The sequence below is a fragment of the Drosophila grimshawi genome, unplaced genomic scaffold, assembly GCF_018153295.1.
Source record: "Drosophila grimshawi isolate 15287-2541.00 unplaced genomic scaffold, ASM1815329v1 contig_311, whole genome shotgun sequence".
Taxonomy (NCBI): Eukaryota; Metazoa; Arthropoda; class Insecta; order Diptera; family Drosophilidae; genus Drosophila; species Drosophila grimshawi.
In genome coordinates, this window is record NW_025063098.1 from 18,265,001 (window position 1) to 18,285,946 (window position 20,946).

The 20,946-nt window shown below is 40.1% G+C and overlaps 7 protein-coding genes across 8 annotated transcripts; 5 read left to right on the forward strand and 2 right to left on the reverse strand.

The window, feature by feature from the left end:
• The first annotated feature begins 1,110 nt into the window (after positions 1-1,110).
• On the forward strand, positions 1,111-2,079 carry LOC6567541 (farnesol dehydrogenase). Its single transcript, XM_001993811.2, has 2 exons — positions 1,111-1,702; positions 1,761-2,079. Exons 1-2 carry the CDS (start codon positions 1,130-1,132, stop codon positions 1,935-1,937), a joined length of 750 nt encoding a protein of 249 aa, XP_001993847.1. The 5' UTR covers positions 1,111-1,129; the 3' UTR covers positions 1,938-2,079.
• A 641-nt stretch (positions 2,080-2,720) lies between these two features.
• On the forward strand, positions 2,721-3,598 carry LOC6567540 (farnesol dehydrogenase). Its single transcript, XM_001993810.3, has 2 exons — positions 2,721-3,349; positions 3,408-3,598. Exons 1-2 carry the CDS (start codon positions 2,777-2,779, stop codon positions 3,585-3,587), a joined length of 753 nt encoding a protein of 250 aa, XP_001993846.1. The 5' UTR covers positions 2,721-2,776; the 3' UTR covers positions 3,588-3,598.
• Positions 3,599-4,027: 429 nt separating this feature from the next.
• Positions 4,028-6,965, forward strand: LOC6567347 (3'-5' ssDNA/RNA exonuclease TatD). Its single transcript, XM_001993809.3, has 4 exons — positions 4,028-4,238; positions 5,019-5,367; positions 5,435-5,716; positions 5,779-6,965. Exons 1-4 carry the CDS (start codon positions 4,028-4,030, stop codon positions 5,915-5,917), a joined length of 981 nt encoding a protein of 326 aa, XP_001993845.1. The 3' UTR covers positions 5,918-6,965.
• On the reverse strand, positions 6,962-7,953 carry LOC6567346 (isopentenyl-diphosphate Delta-isomerase 1). Its single transcript, XM_001993808.2, has 2 exons — positions 7,569-7,953; positions 6,962-7,509 (listed from the first exon to the last, which is right to left on the reverse strand). Exons 1-2 carry the CDS (start codon positions 7,872-7,874, stop codon positions 7,054-7,056), a joined length of 762 nt encoding a protein of 253 aa, XP_001993844.1. The 5' UTR covers positions 7,875-7,953; the 3' UTR covers positions 6,962-7,053.
• Positions 7,954-8,061: 108 nt separating this feature from the next.
• On the forward strand, positions 8,062-8,782 carry LOC6567345 (AP-2 complex subunit sigma). The gene is made up of 3 exons (XM_001993807.3): positions 8,062-8,166; positions 8,229-8,378; positions 8,450-8,782. Exons 1-3 carry the CDS (start codon positions 8,164-8,166, stop codon positions 8,723-8,725), a joined length of 429 nt encoding a protein of 142 aa, XP_001993843.2. The 5' UTR covers positions 8,062-8,163; the 3' UTR covers positions 8,726-8,782.
• A 335-nt stretch (positions 8,783-9,117) lies between these two features.
• Positions 9,118-12,282, forward strand: LOC6567344 (ras-related protein Rab-1A). Its single transcript, XM_001993806.3, has 5 exons — positions 9,118-9,435; positions 10,528-10,648; positions 10,706-10,753; positions 10,824-11,051; positions 11,135-12,282. The coding sequence occupies exons 1-5, from the start codon at positions 9,413-9,415 to the stop codon at positions 11,330-11,332; spliced, it is 618 nt and encodes a 205-aa protein (XP_001993842.1). The 5' UTR covers positions 9,118-9,412; the 3' UTR covers positions 11,333-12,282.
• A 106-nt stretch (positions 12,283-12,388) lies between these two features.
• On the reverse strand, positions 12,389-19,437 carry LOC6567342 (growth hormone secretagogue receptor type 1). Of its 2 annotated transcripts, none has more exons than XM_032740014.2 (4): positions 18,919-19,437; positions 18,166-18,328; positions 17,906-18,086; positions 12,389-13,542 (listed from the first exon to the last, which is right to left on the reverse strand). In XM_032740014.2, the coding sequence occupies exons 1-4, from the start codon at positions 19,006-19,008 to the stop codon at positions 12,570-12,572; spliced, it is 1,407 nt and encodes a 468-aa protein (XP_032595905.1). In that variant the 5' UTR covers positions 19,009-19,437; the 3' UTR covers positions 12,389-12,569. The 2 variants fall into 2 exon arrangements, with proteins under 2 accessions (XP_032595905.1, XP_001993840.1); XM_001993804.3 differs by lacking the exon at positions 12,389-13,542 and adding an exon at positions 14,121-15,792.
• Positions 19,438-20,946: the final 1,509 nt, after the last annotated feature.

The window sequence follows — 20,946 nt, forward strand, 5'->3', positions numbered from 1 at the left end:
ATATATATGTAAATTTGTATCAAGTTTAAAACGAGCGGGCATTAGGCGCTGTTTTATGGCACGCTTTTACAAAGCTACATTTTAAACAAGGATTTAGTTTAAGCTATAAGATTTGATTCCATCTCAAGTTGGCCAGCTTCAAGCTTCAATAAAATCAAGATTCAACGAAATTAAAACAAATCCCCAGCGCCTAGTGCATGGCTATAAACTACAAACAAACAAAAACGAAGAAAATATCAATATCAATAATATATTATAAATATATATATTATATAATTGCAGTATATACAAAGATATATAAACATATATACTAATTCCGACAAGAGCAGCAAATGCAATAACAACCAAATATTTTAGTAACTTATGGAATACCGTTTAATATTATTATTTATTTTTTTTGTTGTATTGTTGCAATTATTAATATTTGTATTATATTATTCTATTATTATTGACGGCTTCACCAAATGTAGAGCAGATCATATATATTTAGTATATACCATATATGATGGGATGAGCCTAATAGAAATAGTTTAATTTCAAGGACACCAACAAAGGCTTTTTAAAACACTTTGATAAACTAGAAACATACATACTGCAACGATTTGAAAAGAGATATATAAGTAATATTTATCCAATAAATCGAATTGAATTTTAAGTTTTAAAATTGAATTTACATTTAAAAATATAAAAATATGAAAGTGAAAGTGAAAAAAAACCAATAAGTTATAAAGCTATACAATAAGCATATATAACAAACATCAATAGAATACATTTATATATAAATATATATAAATTTATATGAAATACAACTAACACCAAAGATACACGCATATTAGCAGAAATAAATGTAATAAATAATTGAATTAAAGGAGAAAAATACCATTTCAATGTCTTTATTGATTAATTTGCAGAATAGTGATTACACTCGAAGTGATTACCTACAAGTAGGTCGTCATCTACTATCTAATTCTGATTTTTTCAAGTGTAAGATTAATTAATGTAATCTAACTTATTACAAAAGCTATTAAGATACCTTAATGTGGATTGCAAAAAAACAAAACAGCTTGAGAGATTAGATTATAAGAAAGTACTTAAGCGATTGATGCAACAGACACCGATTTAGTTAAAAATGAATCGCTGGATTAATCGTGTCGCTGTTGTCACTGGTGCAAGTGCGGGCATTGGAGCTGCATGTTGCAAAGATCTCGTGGCCAAGGGCATGATGGTCGTGGGCCTAGCACGTCGGCAACATCGACTTGAAGAACTAAAGGCATCACTACCTTCCGATCAGGCTCAACGATTCCATTGGCGTCAGTGTTACGTAGGTAATGAGCAACAAGTAATGGATTCCTTTGCCTGGATTGATGAGAACCTCGGTGGTGCAGATGTTCTGGTAAACAATGCGGGCATTACTCGTAGCATCTGTATAACTGATGAAGGAAATGGTGCCGATCTGCGCAATATTCTCAATACCAATGTATTGGGTGTCTCCTGGTGCACCCGAGAAGCATTTTGCTCTATGCAGCGACGCCGGGTAAACGATGGACATGTGATTATTATTAATAGCATTGCCGGACATCGTGTGCCCGTTGTGCCTGACTTGAGCCTGAACATGTATGCACCATCTAAGCACGCTGTCACGGCGCTAACCGAAGTGCTTCGCCAGGAGTTCCACAACAAGGGCACCATGACAAAGATCACAGTATGTTTTCATTAATGATATCTCCAACTAAATTTGAAGCATACTCTTTCTTCCATAGAGAATCAGTCCAGGGGTCGTAGATACGGAGATTTTTGATAAAAACTCGCCCGAATTGTACAAAATGCCAATGTTACGTGCCAAGGATGTGGCCGATGCGGTATCTTACTGCATTCAAACGCCACCCAACGTGCAGATTCACGAGCTGATTCTGAAGCCGCTAGGGGAAGTTCTTTAGTCCAGTTGTATCCAAGCAATTAATTGAAAGAAAATACACATACACACAAGGACATATCAATATTTGTACATATAAATTTGATTTCTTTTCTAAAAAATTATTTGTGTTAAATTGTTGATAAATTTGTATGAAAGACTATTTAGATTTTATTAGTGGAATATTTTAATCGAAGCATTTTACTGTAGCACCGCTCGAATCCGGTAAATCCTTGAAATTCAAATAGATATCTTAGATTATGCGAGATCTAAATTATGTGCCAAGATACGTTAAAAGCGAGTGTAGCTTATTGAAAAACAGCTCTGACTCGGCTACTCTATACGGATTTTGGAAGGACGACCTATATTAATCAACAATTTGTATGCTTTGGTTTTAACTTAGGTCATCCGAATATAATTAACTATGAATCGCCAGTTTTTACTTTAATTAAGTTAAGCTTGAGAAGAGCAATATTTACCTTATCTAATAATAATATGTTATTGAGTGTTAACCTCAGATATCTGAGAACGATTCAAGAGTTATCATTAGTTTTCATTAGTTCGATATCTTATAAGTGCTCACAGATTTATATTTATTTACTTTATATCGAATTTGAGAACAGCTTTCGAGTCATAAAATGGACGAAATTAATTATTTGTTTTTACCATATCAAACATTGTTCACACATAATTAAGTATATATGCGGATCGAATTCTAAATGGTTACTTTATTTTTCAGAGTGTAAAAACATCTGTGTGAAAGTGCCTAAAAGCGCGACGGAATTTATCGTTATCGGTGGCGATCAGTTCCTTAACAACTGTCGAAATTTTATTTTTTTTTATTAATTCAACATTTTGTGCAAAATGAATCGGTGGATGAATCGAGTCGCTGTTGTAACTGGCGCAAGTTCAGGGATTGGGGCATCATGCTGTAAAGATCTCGTGGCCAAGGGCATGACGGTCGTGGGCCTAGCACGTCGACAAAATCGACTTGAAGAACTAAAGGCATCACTACCTTCCGATCAGGCTGAACGATTCCATTGGCGTCAGTGTGACGTAGGTGATGAGCAACAAGTAATGGATTCCTTTGCCTGGATTGATGAGAACCTCGGTGGTGCAGATGTTCTGGTAAACAATGCGGGCATTACTCGTCGCATCTGTATAACTGATGAAGGAAATGGTGCCGATCTGCGCAATATTCTCAATACCAATGTATTGGGTGTCTCCTGGTGCACCCGAGAAGCATTTTGCTCTATGCAGCGACGCCGGGTAAACGATGGACATGTGATTATTATTAATAGCATTGCCGGACATCGTGTGCCCGTTGTGTCTGACTTGAGCCTGAACATGTATGCACCATCTAAGCACGCTGTCACGGCGCTAACCGAAGTGCTTCGCCAGGAGTTCCACAACAAGGGCACCATGACAAAGATCACAGTATGTTTTCATTAATGATATCTCCAACTAAATTTGAAGCATACTCTTTCTTCCATAGAGCATCAGTCCAGGGGTCGTCGATACGGAGATTTTTGATAAAAACTCGCCCGAATTGTTGTACAAAATGCCAATGTTACGTGCCGAGGATGTAGCTGATGCGGTATCTTACTGCATTCAAACGCCACCCAACGTGCAGATTCACGAGCTGACCATTAAGCCTGTGGGGGAGAAGTTTTAGATCAAAGCATTATTGTGACATTGAAGTTATAAGCCCTGATCGACGAAAGAACGTCGAAATATCAAAGGCGATAGTTGAAAATATAGAAAGTTTGTGAGTATTTGCGGGCAATAATCGATAGACGAAATATATCGATGTTCTTGCATTACTAATATCGATATCTCATTGCCAGCAGTCGTAGTTCGTGTCGGGTATTGTTTTTATTTTTAATAATTTGAAACGTTCCATTTGTTAATTATTTAATTGGTCATTGTTTAATATATATATTGCAACGAAAAGCACAAGTTATTCTTCGCGGCTCTCGCAACCGTTGTGGTTCGTTTGTCTAACGCAAGCCTAATTAAATTACACAAAGACAAAGCATCTTCTCTCTGTCGACGTCATTGCTATTTTCGTGCACACACTTCTTCTATACACACACACACACACACGTACAAACGATGGAACAACAAAAACAAGGAGCGCCTGTTGTGGCCGCAACATCTCCCACAGCTCTCGTCGGCGAGGAGGAGGTGGAGGAGCAACTGGACATTGATGACAACATGAAGCATTGCTTTGAGAACCTCATTGTCATCGATGTCGGTGCAAATTTGACCAACAAAAAGTATAGCCGTGATCTGGATTCCGTTGTCCAAAGGGCAAGAGACGCAGGTTTGTTCATTTTCCAAAAATTAAAAAAACAAAAAACACAAACAACAAGAATAGAAGCGAACAAGTGCGATAAGACTAATAATAAGACATGACAGCTGTCTTGGGCGCGGCAAGTGTGGTCAGCAAGTGTGCAGAGAGAGACGGACGCACACACACGCACATTAAGAAGGTCAAGCAACACGGGCGATAAAGATGCAACATGTGTGCGACAGCCTCAACTAGGTGTGTGTGCGTGTGTGTGTCTGGTATTTCTCGCATCAATGCAACATTTAGAGATGCAATGTGCGTACCCTGTACAAATTAAAATGTGTTAAAGAGTAGAATGTTAAAAAAATAAAAATAATAGTGAGTAAACAAATAAATTTTAAATGAAGAAAAATTTAATTGATTGAATTTAATTATGGGGCGTCTACTGTATTGCGTCTACTCAATTGGAATGTTTCGAAAACTTCTCCAATCCAATTAATGTCGATTTACAACACACCATTTTGAAATGGATCTAAAAGACCACACATTACAAATTTAATTTGAATCTCATTCCTAAGAAATAGAACACTAGTCGATTCATAAGCCCATCAGCCAGGATTATTTTGTAGGGAAAATTATTAATTGATTATGGAATCATGGAATTATTTTGTTTGGGGAAATTATAAGCTGATTACGCGGTACTTTATAGTCGGTCACTCTCGTCAAGACCACTAACTTTTTTTTTAGTTTCAATGCTCACTTTCTCTTGGTGATCTCTGGTTCTCATCTCATCTTCTCTTGTGTTTGTTTTAGGTGTTCAGAAATTAATGGTGCACGGCACTTCGGTCAAATCGAGTAAGGAGGCGCTGCGCCTTTCGCGCATTTATCCCGACATTATCTATTCGACTGCTGGCATACATCCGCACGACTCGAAGTCCATTGTGGAGGAGCCGTCCACATGGTTCGACTTCGAGCATATTGCACAGGCGCCGGAATGCGTTGCCGTTGGTCCATGCGGCCTGGACTATCAGCGCGACTTCTCCGAGCCGGATGTGCAAAAACAGATATTTGCCAAGCAATTGCATTTGGCAATTCATCTGAACAAACCTCTGCTGATCCACGAGCGATCGGCTCAGAATGATGTACTCGAAATACTCGACAAGTAAGTGGTTAATCGTACGTATATTGCAACTATAATGTATGATATTAATATCAGATTGGCTTTCCAGATTCGAGAATCTACCGCCTGTGATCATCAGAGGTTTTATGGGCACCGCCGAGGAGGCGCTTAAGTACTTGGATCGCAGATTCTACATCAGCTTGACGGGTTACTTATGCAAGGACAAATCAGATACAGGCGTTCGCAGGCTGCTGGATAATGGCACACTGCCACTGGACAGACTGCTGGTCGAAACGGATGCGCCGTTCATGTATCCCAACACGCGAGCTTCCAAACTGCCGCAGCATGTGAAAAGTGGCATTACGGAACGATCTTTGCTGTACTTACACAGGTTGCATATAGAATGGATTCCTTTTAGTGCAGAGACTTATGTATTTTTTTTTTTATTTACAGATATTGCACCTTTCAACGTAACGAACCGTGTAGCCTGCCAGCAATTGTGGAAATGATTGCAGCATTCATGAAGAAAACGCCCGATGAGGTCGCATTGGCCACGGCCTTCAACGCCCTAAAGCTATTTGGCTTGTCCTAAATGTGGTGCTTAGCACCCAAAAAATTAAAAATTGAAACGAGCCTGAGATTCACGATAGACTCACACCATGTGCCTTAACTATTACTAATCGAATTCAGGATGTGCTAACCTTGACCTAAATATATACACACATACACACTCACATATACACATACACACATGCATGCATACATTGCGAACACACACTCACACACACCTAACTTCGACGCATTCGTGCAAGAAATACGTATACATTATATCCTACAAATGCTCTTACCACATCTACGTATTAGTTGTGCGAAAAATTTTGCAAATCTAGTTTTTAAGTTGTGTTGGTATTTTGTAAACAGAAAACCTTTGTTTACTGGTACTTCCCCCCCGGAAACGGTGCCAAGGTGGTGCCAAGTGGAACGGTGACGCCGGGAACGTGAAATCAATTCGCGCTTTGTTCACCATTTCACACATCGAAGTGCGCGCTTCGAGACTGTTAAATGCTGCAGCTATATATTTATTGTGTGTGTCTGTTACTTTTTTCTCTATATTTTTTTCAACTGTCATAAAGATGTTTTCTGTCTTTAGGTTAAGGGTTACTTTATAGTTACGGCCGTTTTTTATATTTGTTGTTTACCAACCAACCTATTAAGTCTCTCGTTTAGTTTATAGTACATATTTTTGTAAATATTTATTTTTGTTGTTTTGAGAAGATTGATGATAATGATGATTATGGTAAACGTGATGTGATCATTTAACGAGCTACATATATTTATATATATGAAACACATACTTAGTTTGTGCTAAGAATAATAACGCATACCCACTACATACATACACTATATATATATATATATTTTGTTATATCTACATATTAATCAACATACATACAAAAACATATGTGATGCTGTTGTATACGTTGTACTGAACTGATTCAACTATAAACGGAGGTGCATGAAAAACTCTGCTTTGTGCACTTTGTCCGCACACCACACCTAACACACACACACACCTACTATTTTCCAATTGAGTATAGATAAAGCGAATTTAAATAAAAATGAAAAGCGAAAACAATAAACTGAGGTTCCACAAATATTTTTTGTTATTTGGTCTGAGTTGGGGCTTTGTTGCTAGGCGCGCAGCACAATGCCTATTGTGTTTGGCTCTCAAAACCGTTGAATGTTTTGCAAGTCTTCGAACTGCTGGAGTCTATGTAAATTGTCCCACCATTGTTTGAGTCGATGACGCAGTATGAGTGCAAACCACGGTGTCAACGGTGCACTAAATTTCGATATGGCATCGTCGATCTCCTCTCGCTTCAAATACCTCACCTCGCTAACCTCATTCGCATTCGGTTTGAGAGTCACATCCTTTTGTAGGAAGAGTATATAATCAATTTCATGCTCGCCCCACACACCGTCCCCAGTATTGGCGTAATGGATGCGCGTTAGATAATTAAAATTGTCAGGTTGTATCTCATCCGTTGGTATTCCCAATTCGTAGTTGAGGCGACGCTGGGCCGCTAAACGAATGCCCAGTGCATTGGGCTCCTGTCGTTCCTGCTCAATGTCGTACAGTGGATGGCTGCAGCAGGCGTTCGTATACGTATCTGGAAATGTTATCTGAAAAAGCGAATATCTTTGTCAATGAATCTCATTGGGATTCCACAATCCAATCACACCTTATGCACGGAGCGCCGTTGAACGAGCATTTCGCCTTTGGTGTTGAACAGAAAAACACTGAATGCTCGATGTAGCTTGACGGCACCCGTCTCCGGATGCACTCGATGACAGTCCGCCTTGGTAGCAGCTCCAATAGCCTTGTCGTTCTCGTCCACCAAAATGCATTGCTCCTTGAGAGCGTGAGCCTGCAGGGGATCGTGTATCGTATCGTACGATGTTGTCTCTTTCCGTTGGCCCATTGATGTTGTGGAGCAGCTGCGCAGCAACTGAAGGCGAGGCCAGAGATTCAAGCGCGACGTCAACATTTTTGGTAATTCAGTTGAGGTGTTAATGACTAGCTTCAAGTAATGTCTAAACAAATATAAAAAAAAGTGAAAACGTCGTAATCGGAGATTCAAGTGTGGCGTTGCCAACTGACTTGAAGATGCGACAATGTGCAACACTGGTCGTTTGAACAGCTGTTCGCTAAACGCAGCCAGCCCTGGCCAAAGTGATACACATTTGTTCATAATCAGTTTTTTCGCTGCGTCCATAGCTGAAAATTGTAAATAGTCGCGTAGTTACTCAAGTAATTACCCACACACATACCGTAAAATGGTAAGCCAGCCGCTTAGCATATGAGGAAAGAGAGAGATTGAATTTTTGCAAAACTTCCACAGATACGATTCATACTCATACAAAATCGGGCAGGCAAAACTCGCCTGGCCAAATGGTATATGAACTTTGATGACGATGAAAAACAGAAACTAATCGAAGAAGTTCACGCCGTGGTCACAGTGCGCGATGCCAAGCACACCAACTTTGTAGAGGTAACTAACGTTACTTAAAAATATCCCAAAACAGTTATAAACTAATAGTTTCCTTTCCTTTCTCACTCCAGTTTCGAAATTTCAAAATTGTATATAGACGCTATGCGGGCCTCTACTTCTGCATCTGCGTGGATGTCAATGACAATAACTTGTGCTATCTGGAAGCCATTCATAATTTCGTGGAGGTGCTGAACGAGTACTTCCATAATGTGTGCGAGCTGGATCTCGTTTTTAATTTCTACAAAGTCTATAGTGTTGTCGATGAGATGTTCTTGGCTGGCGAAATACGTGAGACATCACAGACGAAAGTGCTCAAACAGTTGCTAACATTGAATTCGTTGGAATAAAGTGAGAGGGGAGATAAGAGACAGTTTCAAGTTTTCCCTCGACATCTAAACGATGCATTCCCATTGCCCGCTTATCGAATCTTTCACATTTACTATTATTTACTATTTATATTCATATATGCATATGCAAGCGGAAACTCTTAAAATGTTATTAATGACGTGTTTAGAATCAAATAATATATAAATGTATAATAAGAGATTATATTCAGATGCAAGTATTAAATTGATATTCCAATAAGCTGCGCTGACTGCTGATATAAATTTTTGTCCATGCATATGTATGTATATTTGTAGGTGGGTTACCGCCCACCAGAAACGGCGGATGCAGATAGCAGGGCATTGATATTGGAATTGCAGCCCTGATTGTTGCCTTGTTCAACACTGCTCATAACTGACGACACTCTACCACACTAATGCCACTTCGTCATTTTTTCAGTCGCCATTGTTCTCGTTCTCGGCTGTCGAATTTGTGGAAATTATCGAATTTCCCTCAAGATCATTGCAATAAATACAATATAAGATAGAAAAACAAAACTTTTTGGAAATATAAACAGTATACAGTGCGCGCTATTTGTGCTAAAAGTGAAGTAACAAGAGGCAATTAAATACCCCAGCCAGCGAAATCGACTATTTGTTCGTGGCAAAAAAAAAACACAAATTTGAACAAAAGCAAAAGCCTAAAGAAAAATGTCATCTATGAATCCAGAATAGTAAGTCGTCACATGCATTAATTGCGCGTAATTGAGAAACGCAAAATAAAAATAATAAAAAAAAACTTGCACCCTTCGCGTTCCATAACCAGCACTGCTAACTTTTTTTTCTTTTCTGCGACGTCATTTTTGCGACGTCCACGACGACTAAACTCGCCAGCCCCACACTCCCTTTAAACAAGTATTTTGACTAGAGCACACTGGCATTGACCAACAAAAGAAAAACATACGATTTTAATGAGAGCATCGCGCTAGAAATACAAACCAAAACTATATAATAATATATAGTATACAAATATAATAATTGCTCGAGACTTTATACATAAGAATTGGTTAAATTGGAGAAAACATTCATGACTGATTGTTTAGTTATTGTTTGCTTAAATTCCACTCAGTCAGCCCTTGTCTTTGGCCTCAGTCGCAGTCTCAGTTTGAGTTTCAGTTCCGTTGCGCTGCGCTGCTGATTCGAGGGGCGGATGAGTCACCTGCTGCCCAGCGTCTCCTACCCCCTCTGGCGTGTACATTTTGTTGTTGTTTGACTGCTTTACGTATATGTAGTCGTTGTTGTGTGTTGATGTTCTCTGCTGCTGCTTCTGCTACGTAATCAAATTCCCATCTATGTTGAGTGTTATGTTTTTGTTTTATTCCACATTGAATTGAACTTTAAATTCGGGACGTGTACCGCTCAGCTTACATGTAATTAATATGCAACTGCTTTAGGAGGTGGACCAGTACGCAATCCGTCATTGATTCGCATATATTTTTGCTTTTATATTCGTATATTTAATTTCATGAGCTTTCTCAAAAATGTGCTATTCAAAACATTATGTATTTGAGCTATGAATTTTATATTTAATGCATTTTTAAAAAATGTTTTTTTGAAAATGTTCTGCTAATCACTGTATATCATGGTCCTTTGATGTGTGGTGTTAAGCTGATTACACTTATGCATTAATCTTCGAAATTTTACCTCAAATGACTGTTGCCACAAATTTGTATGCGATAAGATAAGCAAATATGACGTGTATTTAAACACCCCTGATATATTGTAAGGCCTTCAGTAACGCTCTCTTTCGCTTCTCTCGTTTGTAGCGATTATCTTTTCAAACTGCTGTTGATCGGCGACTCTGGCGTTGGAAAGTCATGTTTGCTGCTCCGATTTGCCGATGACACATATACAGAGAGCTATATCAGCACAATTGGCGTGGACTTTGTAAGTAATATGCATATTAGCCATAAAACTGAGACTCAACAAATCTGTTTTTTGCAGAAAATTAGAACCATAGAATTGGATGGCAAAACGATTAAATTGCAAATTGTAAGTTTGATCAACAAAGTCATAGATTTCATATTTGCTAATTGCATTCGTCTATTTGAATTTGGTTTAGTGGGATACTGCAGGCCAGGAGCGTTTCCGTACCATCACCTCATCATACTATCGTGGCGCGCATGGCATCATTGTCGTTTACGATTGCACGGACCAGGAGTCCTTCAACAATGTTAAGCAATGGCTCGAGGAAATCGAGCGATATGCATGCGAAAATGTCAACAAGTTGCTGGTGGGCAACAAGAGCGATTTGACCACCAAGAAGGTTGTCGATCATACAATAGCTGCGGTGCGTAAAGCTAAAACATAAATACAAATCCTATAAAAGTACAATTTCTTGAATTTAATTTAAACACTCTTCTTCGATTGCAGGAGTACGCAAATCAGTTAGGCATTCCATTCCTTGAAACTTCGGCGAAGAGTGCCACCAATGTGGAACAGGCATTCATGACGATGGCGGCGGAGATCAAGAATCGTGTTGGGCCGCCGTCGAGCGCCACCGATAACGCTAGCAAAGTGAAAATCGATCAGGGACGCCCAGTGGAAAACAATAGATCTGGTTGCTGCTAAATAACTCTGATTGTGAATCATTATTTTATTATACAATTAAACAAAATTTAAATATAATAAATTAAAACGAAACAACAAGAAGAAAGGCAACAAACAAACCCACACACATACACACACAACAATAATAAATCCAGAAATGCATAATTATAAAAAAAAAACAAACAAACAGAAATACAATTATATAATAACAATAATGATGCGTATTGAAGAGTATGAGAGAAGAAACAACCCATTTGTATGTTGCGACAGATCGCAAAACCAGTTCAAGTTTATCCATGAACACATACACACACCCACACACACACAATTTAATCATAATACATACATTCACACACACAGAAAAGCAGAACACACAGGATACTGATATGTAATACTTACTACCCTACCCTCTGGCTATCCTTCAGTTTTCAATAGTTCTGTTCATATAAGTAGTGCAAAGCAAAAACAATGGTGTAGTAATTAACTTAATCTAAACCTAATCTAACATTAAGAGTTACTTACCACGGCGGCGCGAAACGATACCGATACCGATAGCGATACAGAAACCGATACCGATTACTATTAATACTTATACGCATAAACATAAAACAAAAATCAAAAACACAAATAAAAACCAAACAAAAACTGTGTTTCTTATAGCCTGGCATTGAACCAAATCCGAACCGTTCCGAATTCTGCAAGCTACTGTCTGTCGCTATATATATATATATACTATATTCTAGTAGCATATTTCAAATCATATTAATTTTCTTCAAAGACAATGCTCGTCACTTGTAATTATTATGTAAATCCAAAAAAAAAAACATATTTTAGATTTAACAACAAAAAGAACAAATTTTGTGTGTTTTTGCATTCTGCGTCAATAATTGATGAGAATTTGTTTTAGGCACATAAATAGTGTAATTTTGATGGAAATTGATAAGACGTTTAATAAAAATTTAATGAACATATTTTTTTTTGCCCAGAACAATTAACGATTAATTTTCCAACAAATTAATGATGACAGTTTCATAAAGAATAACGTTGGTTTCAAAAACGAATTTTTCTAGCGTTTATTGACTTCTTCTGAGGTACTTCAGTCTTAACAACAAAATTTCATCTATAAACTATGACTATGGACTAATACATATATAAGCTTGAATCAAACTCAATATTTATGCTGGTAGAATTCAACTAAATACCATTATTGTTTTTGGTTTTCTTTGTTTGTTTATGATTTATAATTTTTGGATGTGGTTTAGATTCTGCTCGAGCGTCGCTCCTGCAGACAGGCAGTGGTCACAGTTGCTGCCGTGGTGCCAATTATGGCAGCGCCCAGCACGCCGCGCTCCCGCTCGCCCAGTCCAATGGATGTGGAGAGACTGTTGCTGCGCCAGTTGGAGGAGGAGGTGTTGCGCTCGGTTCCCGACGATGTGGATATGGAATTGATTAGAAATGTGGCCTCGCGACGCAGAGTGCGACGTGCCCGCTGCGTATTCCCTGTGCCCAGCACAGTTACACCCTCATCCGGATCGGTGTCCTGTCGGCGAATTGCCTGCCGCATACTCCGTCCAGCCACATTGGGATAGCGAAGATGATGATGATGGCGATGATGATGATGCGGATGCTGGCCAAAGCAGCTGAGCAGCAGACGCCAAAAACCGCTACGAAACTTCGACGACATCAGGTTGTAGAGTATCGGATTCATGGCCGAGTTGAGGTACAACATGAATCGCGAAAAATATAACAGATTGTAATAGCCAGCAATGCCCAAGCGTTCCACATCCTCTGCGCTGGCAGTGATGACCCACAGTGTGAAGGCGCGAAAGGGCAGCAGGCAGACGAAAAAGCTGGAGACAACCGCCACAAGCATGAAAATCACCTGTTTGCGATGCTTTCGCATTCCATTGCTCTGCTGATGACTGTTGCCTTTGGTGCTACCTGTTATTGTGGTTGTTGCAGCTGATGCAGATGTTGCTGCAGTTGTTGTTGCCGCCTGCTGTGGCTGCGGCGAGGTGGGTCTATGGAATGCACTATTGGGACGCAGCAGCTTGTAGGCAATCGCCGCATACAGGAGCACCAGTATGCCAAAGGGCAGGAAAAAGAAGAGCGTTATGGTGCCCACAAAATAGAAGATGGGCCAGAAGCCATCGGCTGCCGTGGTGCAACTGGGGGCATCTGTTCCATCGCCATAGGGCTCCACGCTATAGCTGGATATAGCAATGATGGGACTGCAAGAGTTTTAGGTATAAGTTTAGAAATGAGTGAATTATACTTATTATTGCTTTTGTTGCTATTCGTCTGCAAACTTTGAGCCATAAATATAAAAAACTAATAAAAGAAGAGCAATTTTTAAAAACTATTCAGCAGCTACAATACATACATAAATAAGTTGCCAATTTGAAGTACCACTCAACTTAATCAAAGGGCCACAACGGAAACGGAAATGGCAACGACTGCTACTACACTATATATATATATACATACATGAAATTGCTACAATTGAAACTTTTCAGAAAAAAAGGGAAAAACGGACAATAACTATTTTAATAAATGATTAAAGCTTTTACTATACATATGTACAATTGTTTACGAAAATCAGATAACGATTATGCGCTTTTGCTCAAGTCACGTCTTCAGTTGTAATACAAAAATGTTTATTTACTTACAAATTCGGCGCCTCTAAGGATATACAAGATAAGTACATATATGTGTATAGGAGTATATAGTATATATATTAGATATATATATATAAATGTTTATATAAATATGTATGCATGTGTGTGTGTGTGTTTGTTTGCATGCGACGTGTGCATTGTTTATTTTATTTGCGCCGCCACAAAGTAGGCAACACTTTTTTCTTCGAATGGTCGCCTCGTGTAATGGCAGCCATTTTGGAATGGACCCCTAAAATGGCCGACAAACTGCAAGGGAAAGAGTAAAACGAACTGAAACTCTGTATTTCAATACACCTAAATCATGTTTATCCGCCGTCTTGATGGCCTCCCAAATCGGTTGCCCAAACGCATATTAAGCCATTTCCATTTTAGCCTTGCTTTACATGCGCCAACCGTTTAATGGCCACCCGTAACCCCGCCTTCATCCTGCCTGCCCCACCTCCGCCCTGACTATTTTGTTAGTGTTGCTGTAGCTGTTGCTTTAGTTGTAGTTGTAGTTCTAGTGGTAGTCATAGTTGTTGTCGTTCTTTGGCTGTCGTTGCTGTTATTTATCTTTGGCACATTCATTCGAGTTTAATAGCCCGAAAAATTGATTGTTTTTTTGTGCGGAAATGTCCAAGGAGCTGCTGCTGGAGCAGGAGCAGAAGCTGGCGCTGTCAATGACTGTCAACGGGTGAATGGAATCGATTATGCTCACAAAAAAGCGCTCAAAACGCAATTTGTACCAAGGATCAGCTGCCAGTCACATTTCACATTCCAAGCCAACTGAAGCGAAAGTGTAAACGGGTTACAGGCGATTTTTCATGATTGCTCATTCTCTTCCCCATAGGACTCCACTTTCGCCTGACATTGGAGAAACCCGTCTCCTCTTCCGGCTTTCGATTGCTTCAGGCAAGATTTACAGCTTCCTTGCGGTTTCCGCCCAATGCTGCCTCATCGAAACTGATTTGTTGCTTGGGCCGGCGCAGATTCTTGCTGGCGAGCAGCTTGCTATCGCTCTCACGCCTCTGTTTGTTCCTCAACGTGGAGTTGTGCAGCATGGCCATTGCCTCCAGATCGCTGCCACATGGCAGCTGCAGCTCAATCTTCAAGCGTGTGCGGCTAATCTCATCGCTGCAACGTCGATTAGAGCAGCGTGATAGAATGCTCGAATTGGTGCCAGCTGTCGTCGCATTGGATGAGTTCGTGTTGGTACCGATGCCCGTAGAGCCAGTGCCGCTGCGTCCGCGTGAGTCTCTTGCTCCCGCTGCTGTGTTACGGCTGCAGCGACCTAGCGTTAGCAGCTTCAGCAGCCACCGGCCTGCATCGTGGCAGAGTCGAGCGAAACCCTTGCGAAACTTGGTAGACATCAGATTGTAGAGTATGGGATTCATGGCCGAGTTGAGGTACAGCATGATGCGACAGAAGTAGAGCAGACTATAATATCGCACCAGGCCGATGTCGTGCAACGTCTGCTCGGTGCTCAATATGATCCAGAGCGTGAGCACCCGAAAGGGCAACAGGCAGACGAAGAAGGAGAGCACAACGGCTCCCAGCATGAGGACCACCTGCTTTCGAGCCTTCAGACTCAGCTCCGGCTTGGTGGGACGGGCGCGCAGCATGGGACCCTCGTTGGATATGAGGTTCCGTGCAATGATGCCATAGAGGACGACCAGCATTACAAATGGTAGCGCGAAGAATACGGAGATGGTCATCAGAAAGAAACCAACGGTGGATACGCCAATCGCCTGCGTCAGGCAAACTGGCACCGATGATCCATCAATATACTCAACCAGTTTGTACTCTGCCACCCACAGTATGGGGCTATAAGAGAGCGGGAGAGAGAGAGAGAGAAAGAGAGAGAGAGAGCATGTTTTGAGGGAAAGAGAGAAAGAGCAAACAAGAAACATAATCATGTTGAAGGCTGTTTCTGACGTGGACTAATATTCTATTGATGAATTTGCTTGGAGACAGAGAAAAAGACAGAGACAGACAGAGAGAGAGAGAGGAAGAGAGAGACACATATGGAGACGGAGAGACAGATAGAGTGAAAAAGCGAGCATATTTGCAAAGAAGGTTGTAAAACTATTATTGTGAGATAACCAAAGTATGAATGCAAAATATTAGCATTAAAACAGATTAACAGTTGCATCAAATAAGATCGAAATTATAGTATTTCCAATTAGAAGTTTTCTCATTGTGTTTAATATTTTTTATAGCTTTTCCAGTTCAAGTCTTTTGATTTATCTGATAGGAAAATGTATTGCTTTAAATTGTGTCTTTATACTTTAATTTCCAACACATAACTTAACAAGACAATGTTTTCTTGGCACGGTATGCAAACACGAGTAGCAGATGGGCGCGCGGCCGCAGATCAAGGCAACAGTCAACGGCCAACAGGGACTCAGTGTGTTGCCACTTGGATGAGTCTGAATTATGTGCAACTGCCTCTCAACTGGCCGGAGGGCGTTTGCATGCGGCCTTGTGGCAGCTTCTTGGGTAGCGTAATTAATAGCCAAACGGCGCCGAAAGAAAAACGCCTACCAGCCACCTACCCAACGTCTCCACATAACCCCCGCAGTGGGTAGAATGTTCTGTTTATTTCATTGTTATGGTCACACCAAGATTTACAAAATTAAAAAGGGTCGCTGACCGTCCTAAGGACGCACAATAAGAAAGTGTCAATGAAATGAAAATGCCCAATGATAGCGGACATTGCTGCTTATTAAAGATGACAGTGCGCTGATAATGACAGCTGGACAAAAGTTGAGGCAGGCTGCTGGACAACCGTCAGCCGACAATCGACAAACGACAACCGACAAAATACACCATGAAGAAGAAACCAAATACCGTGCTTAGTGGATGCTGAGTGAATGTGGAGAGAGAGCGAGAGTGTGTGCGATATTGAGATAGAGATAGGTTGTGGGGTAGTCGTAACACTAACTGCCAATGTTTAGCATGTAAATGGAGAAGTCGATTCCAAACAAAGGTCAAAAACAAACACCAAAATAAAGGAATACTCTTCTTCGGCATGCCGAAGCTGAAATACACTTGCAGAAACATTTGTCCATTGAGCGATATATTTACGATGTCACATCTCGTATTTGACATAGTTTTCTAATGCAGATCAGAAATTCGACAATTAAATTTGTAACTTTCTAGAGCAGCTACGCATATAACATATAAATTCAATGTTAATAAATAATTGGTCAACTATTAGAAGCATATTTATATAGGTAACACTTTATGTAATGATGACTAAATATTTAATTTAAGTTAGCGACTACAGAAGTTTACAAGCGAAGGACAAAATAAAAACAATTTATTAATTTTCATTTTTTTTTTAATATTTGGAATATTGTCTAATTTTCTTTTTATAATTGTGTGAATTAATATAAGCTCGTCATCCTGATGAATGCCTCCTTCCATAAGATGTTCATTTTGTGACAAAATTATAATACCTCTGCAAGGGTATGAGAAAAGGACAGAGGAAATGTGAAAATGGAAAACAAAATACAAATCATTAAAAATAGCCACGATTGACACTTATAATTAATGAGAAACGAACTTAATGCTTGACTGCATAAATACAAGCCAAAAATGTAAATGGAATTAGAATAATGTCTTATCGTCCATGTATAATAATAATAGTACGAGAAAGAGACAGAGTGAGAGAGAGAGAGATGGAGAAGGAAAGAGAGAGCGAAAGCGTATACCATAACCAAAGCATGCACAAGAGAATAATAAATAAATGTAGCAACCAAATCAAAATTCTTGAACAATAATGCTAATATATTAATTTAATTTACGAGCGCTTCAAGTACAAAGACAGACAAAAGACGGGCCAGTTCATTGCACTGCCCGAACAAAGAAAGAGATAGATAGATAGATAGACAGATAGATAATGGAGAAGTGCGAGAGAGGGGGTTGGACTTACCTCGTAAAGAGCGCAGCAATGCCCCAGGCCAGTACACAGATGAGAATCGCACGAGCCTTGGTGCAGACATAACCAGCTTTTAATGGCTCACAGATGGCATAGTAGCGCTCGAATGAGATGGCCAAGATGGTTAAAACACTGGCATGAGCCACAGTCAGCTCGACAAATGGCACAGCTTTGCCTGCAGAAAGGAAAACGGGAAATGTTAATTAAGTTGGCCAAAAAACAAACAAACAAACAGCTGTCTGATTGAAACTCACACATCTCATGGCCAAGCACCCAGGTCTCTGGACGTGTGTTGACCTCGACGAGAACGGTGGGCGTGCAGACGAGCAGCACTAGCAAGTCGGCAATGCTGAGATTGGTAAGGAAAATGTTTGTGGAATTGCGCATATCTTTCGTTTTAACTATTACAATGGGCACCTGAGAATAAAATAGTTAAGAGCAATAAGGAACACTTTTCTATTTGTTGTTTAAGTGATATTTGTATGTTTAATCTTAGCTCAGATGTTGGAGAGTCAGATCTTAAATCACTCTGACTAAAATTATAAAGGATTTCTTACAAAAATAAGCCTATATAATCCTGGCTTAGTCTCTAGATTAGGCTAGAGAATAATTGTGCAAAACGACTCTCATGAGCCATGCTTCGCTACCACTGTGTACTATTCCCGTTAGATATATTATTCCAACGACTGTATCCATCCTGTGGATGGGATAAACATGTTTAATTTCCTGGGTTGGGTACCGGAGAGTTCCAAAATGTCTTGAAGGAAGAGAAACCCCAGCAAATAAATTCTTCTCCTTCCAAAGACTGGGCAGTGGCAGAAGAAGTGGTGAACCGATTCCTCTTCTACATCAACAAGGCAAATTTTACAGTAGTTTCTATGTGGGATGGACAATCTAGTCTCTAGATTAGAGCTGCACTTGTTACATTTTAGTCACAATTTATGTAAATTTAGAATTGAAGTTTCTGAGCTACGGCTTTTTGAAAGAGATAACGCTCAATGACTTACCATCACATTGCCGATGACGCCCAGCAGCATGATGATTATGCAGAAGAACATGGCGGTTGTGCGTATATACGATGGAATCTGTGGAAGCATCTGTTCCACATCTTCATCGGCGTGGGCGACGACGCTGGCGCTCGCATTGGAATAGCTGGAGTTGTTGTTGCTGTTGCTGTTGAAATCAATGTTGTTGTTGTTGTTGTTGTTGCTGTTGTTGTTGTAGTTATCGCCGTTGTCGTAGGCATGAATACTATTAGTTGTGTTGTACGCGCCATGGCTGCTACTAGCAGCGCCACGGGATAACCCAGCGTGCTGCGTCGACGACTCTGTTGCATCAACCTCATCTTGAGGTGTTGGCGGAGTTTCTAATGTTGCTGTTGTTGTTGTTATTGTTGTTGGGAGCAGCAGCAGCGGCAGCAGCAGCAGCAAAAGTTGTAGCAGCCGCGGCTGCTGCCCGCGCCTGGCCACAGCTTGTGACGCACCAGCGACGCCGAGGCTGCCGCTCAACAATGTCGTCGTCCTGCGTCAAGGGTCGTCAACCGGATTGTTAGGAATTATACTCGCAACATTTGGCACATTATCGCCCGGGGAATCTCGATGGCGATTAAGTGCGAGCGGAAGCGATTCACCGTTTTTCGGGCCACCCGCTGTTTGGTGGCTGGAGCGGGAGCGGGAGCGGGTGCGGGTGCGGGTGCGGGTGCGGGGGGTTAACGTGCCGCTGTCGTAATTGCCCGGCCCTTAAATATGCGCTAATGAAATTAAGTTGCCCAACGGCTTCTTGAAATTTACGACGTCGCTAACAGCTCCCGTTCCAGTTACTGCTCAGCCAGCTCCTGTATTTGCCCGCAGCGACATTAAACAAATCAATCAGTGGGGCTTTGTGGTTGTCCTCCTTATTATTGCTGTTGTCGTTGGTGTCCGTCGCCAGCAGCAGTAGCAGCAGCAGCAGCCAATTGGATTACGTCCTGTCTGAAGTAGCAAAAGTGTCTGGGATTAGCATTTAAGTAGCAGCAGCCTCCGGCTGTGGCCGGATCTAACCGGACATTGACCAAGACTAGACATGAGCAAACACAAGGGAGAGAGAGGACAGTCAACTGGCTAACTAACTAACTAACTAACGATAATGAATGGAAAGTTCATTAGGCCCTGTCATTTACATAACATTAAAACATCCGACCAATGCGATTAACAACAACCACCCCCCGCCAAGTAAACATAAACATACTTCAACCACACACACACTCGACATCGTCTGTCGCAACTCTGGCGGTGCTTTTAATTACTTGCAGGGTTGTCCTGTCTTACTGACAATTAGAAATGATGTTAAGTCTTACATAGAACTTAAAATGCGGGAGTTTATTGGACTTAAACGTGTTTAAATACTGTTGCTTTTGAAAAAACATAAAACATTTTTTGATTACTTTTGAGCATTTTAAAAACTTTAAATTACAGTAGTTTTAGAAGTAAAAGATTATTATTAAATTATTAATAGATTATATATATTCAAAGTTGGGTTTCAAAGTGCTGCGAATTAGAGAACAATTCTACATATTTAGTCAATTATTTTCAGACATTTACAAAAGAAAGTTATAAAAATCATGAACGTTATTAAAAGTAATGATTCCCATACACCAATTTTAACATTTTTAAAGCAATGCTTAAAAGTGATTAAAAAACTTAAAAAAATCCATATGTTAAATTTTTATTGTGAATCATGCTAAGTTGTTATTTAAAACGTATTATTTACTTATTTATTTTAAATTGCACACTCACATTTTATTTTTCAATTCCGTATACGTGACAGCCCTGGTCTCAATTTTTGCCTAACTGGCGATTATCACTGGAGACTGACCATCAGCCAAATGGCTTTATTAAATCTCCATTTTCGCACAAGTCCTGTGATGCTTAATTGGATTATGCACACAGACCGGCAAACATAAATAAGTGAATACAAACACACACAGAGAGTGAGAGAACCTGACAGTAACAAGGACATCCGTTTGTTGGGATGCTCTCCTTGCAGCGTCATTTTGA

Bases quoted from the DNA above. Each gene is read 5' to 3' on its own strand.
- LOC6567541 (XM_001993811.2), top strand. From the start codon at position 1,130: ATGAATCGCTGGATTAATCGTGTCGCTGTTGTCACTGGTGCAAGTGCG. The intron at 1,703-1,760 runs GTATGTTTTCAT...TTTCTTCCATAG, and splicing joins GCACCATGACAAAGATCACA to AGAATCAGTCCAGGGGTCGT.
- LOC6567540 (XM_001993810.3), top strand. From the start codon at position 2,777: ATGAATCGGTGGATGAATCGAGTCGCTGTTGTAACTGGCGCAAGTTCA. The intron at 3,350-3,407 runs GTATGTTTTCAT...TTTCTTCCATAG, and splicing joins GCACCATGACAAAGATCACA to AGCATCAGTCCAGGGGTCGT.
- LOC6567347 (XM_001993809.3), top strand. From the start codon at position 4,028: ATGGAACAACAAAAACAAGGAGCGCCTGTTGTGGCCGCAACATCTCCC. The intron at 4,239-5,018 runs GTTTGTTCATTT...TGTTTGTTTTAG, and splicing joins CCAAAGGGCAAGAGACGCAG to GTGTTCAGAAATTAATGGTG. The intron at 5,717-5,778 runs GTTGCATATAGA...TTTTATTTACAG, and splicing joins TCTTTGCTGTACTTACACAG to ATATTGCACCTTTCAACGTA.
- LOC6567346 (XM_001993808.2), bottom strand. From the start codon at position 7,874: ATGTTGACGTCGCGCTTGAATCTCTGGCCTCGCCTTCAGTTGCTGCGC. The intron at 7,510-7,568 runs GTGTGATTGGAT...TCGCTTTTTCAG, and splicing joins AACGGCGCTCCGTGCATAAG to ATAACATTTCCAGATACGTA.
- LOC6567345 (XM_001993807.3), top strand. The intron at 8,379-8,449 runs GTAACTAACGTT...TTCTCACTCCAG, and splicing joins AGCACACCAACTTTGTAGAG to TTTCGAAATTTCAAAATTGT.
- LOC6567344 (XM_001993806.3), top strand. From the start codon at position 9,413: ATGTCATCTATGAATCCAGAATA. The intron at 9,436-10,527 runs GTAAGTCGTCAC...TCTCGTTTGTAG, and splicing joins TCATCTATGAATCCAGAATA to CGATTATCTTTTCAAACTGC. The intron at 11,052-11,134 runs GTGCGTAAAGCT...CTTCGATTGCAG, and splicing joins TCGATCATACAATAGCTGCG to GAGTACGCAAATCAGTTAGG.
- LOC6567342 (XM_032740014.2), bottom strand. From the start codon at position 19,008: ATGCTTCCACAGATTCCATCGTATATACGCACAACCGCCATGTTCTTC. The intron at 18,087-18,165 runs GTGAGTTTCAAT...TCCTTTCTGCAG, and splicing joins GGTGCTTGGCCATGAGATGT to GCAAAGCTGTGCCATTTGTC. The intron at 13,543-17,905 runs GTAAGTCCAACC...AAACTCTTGCAG, and splicing joins ATTGCTGCGCTCTTTACGAG to TCCCATCATTGCTATATCCA.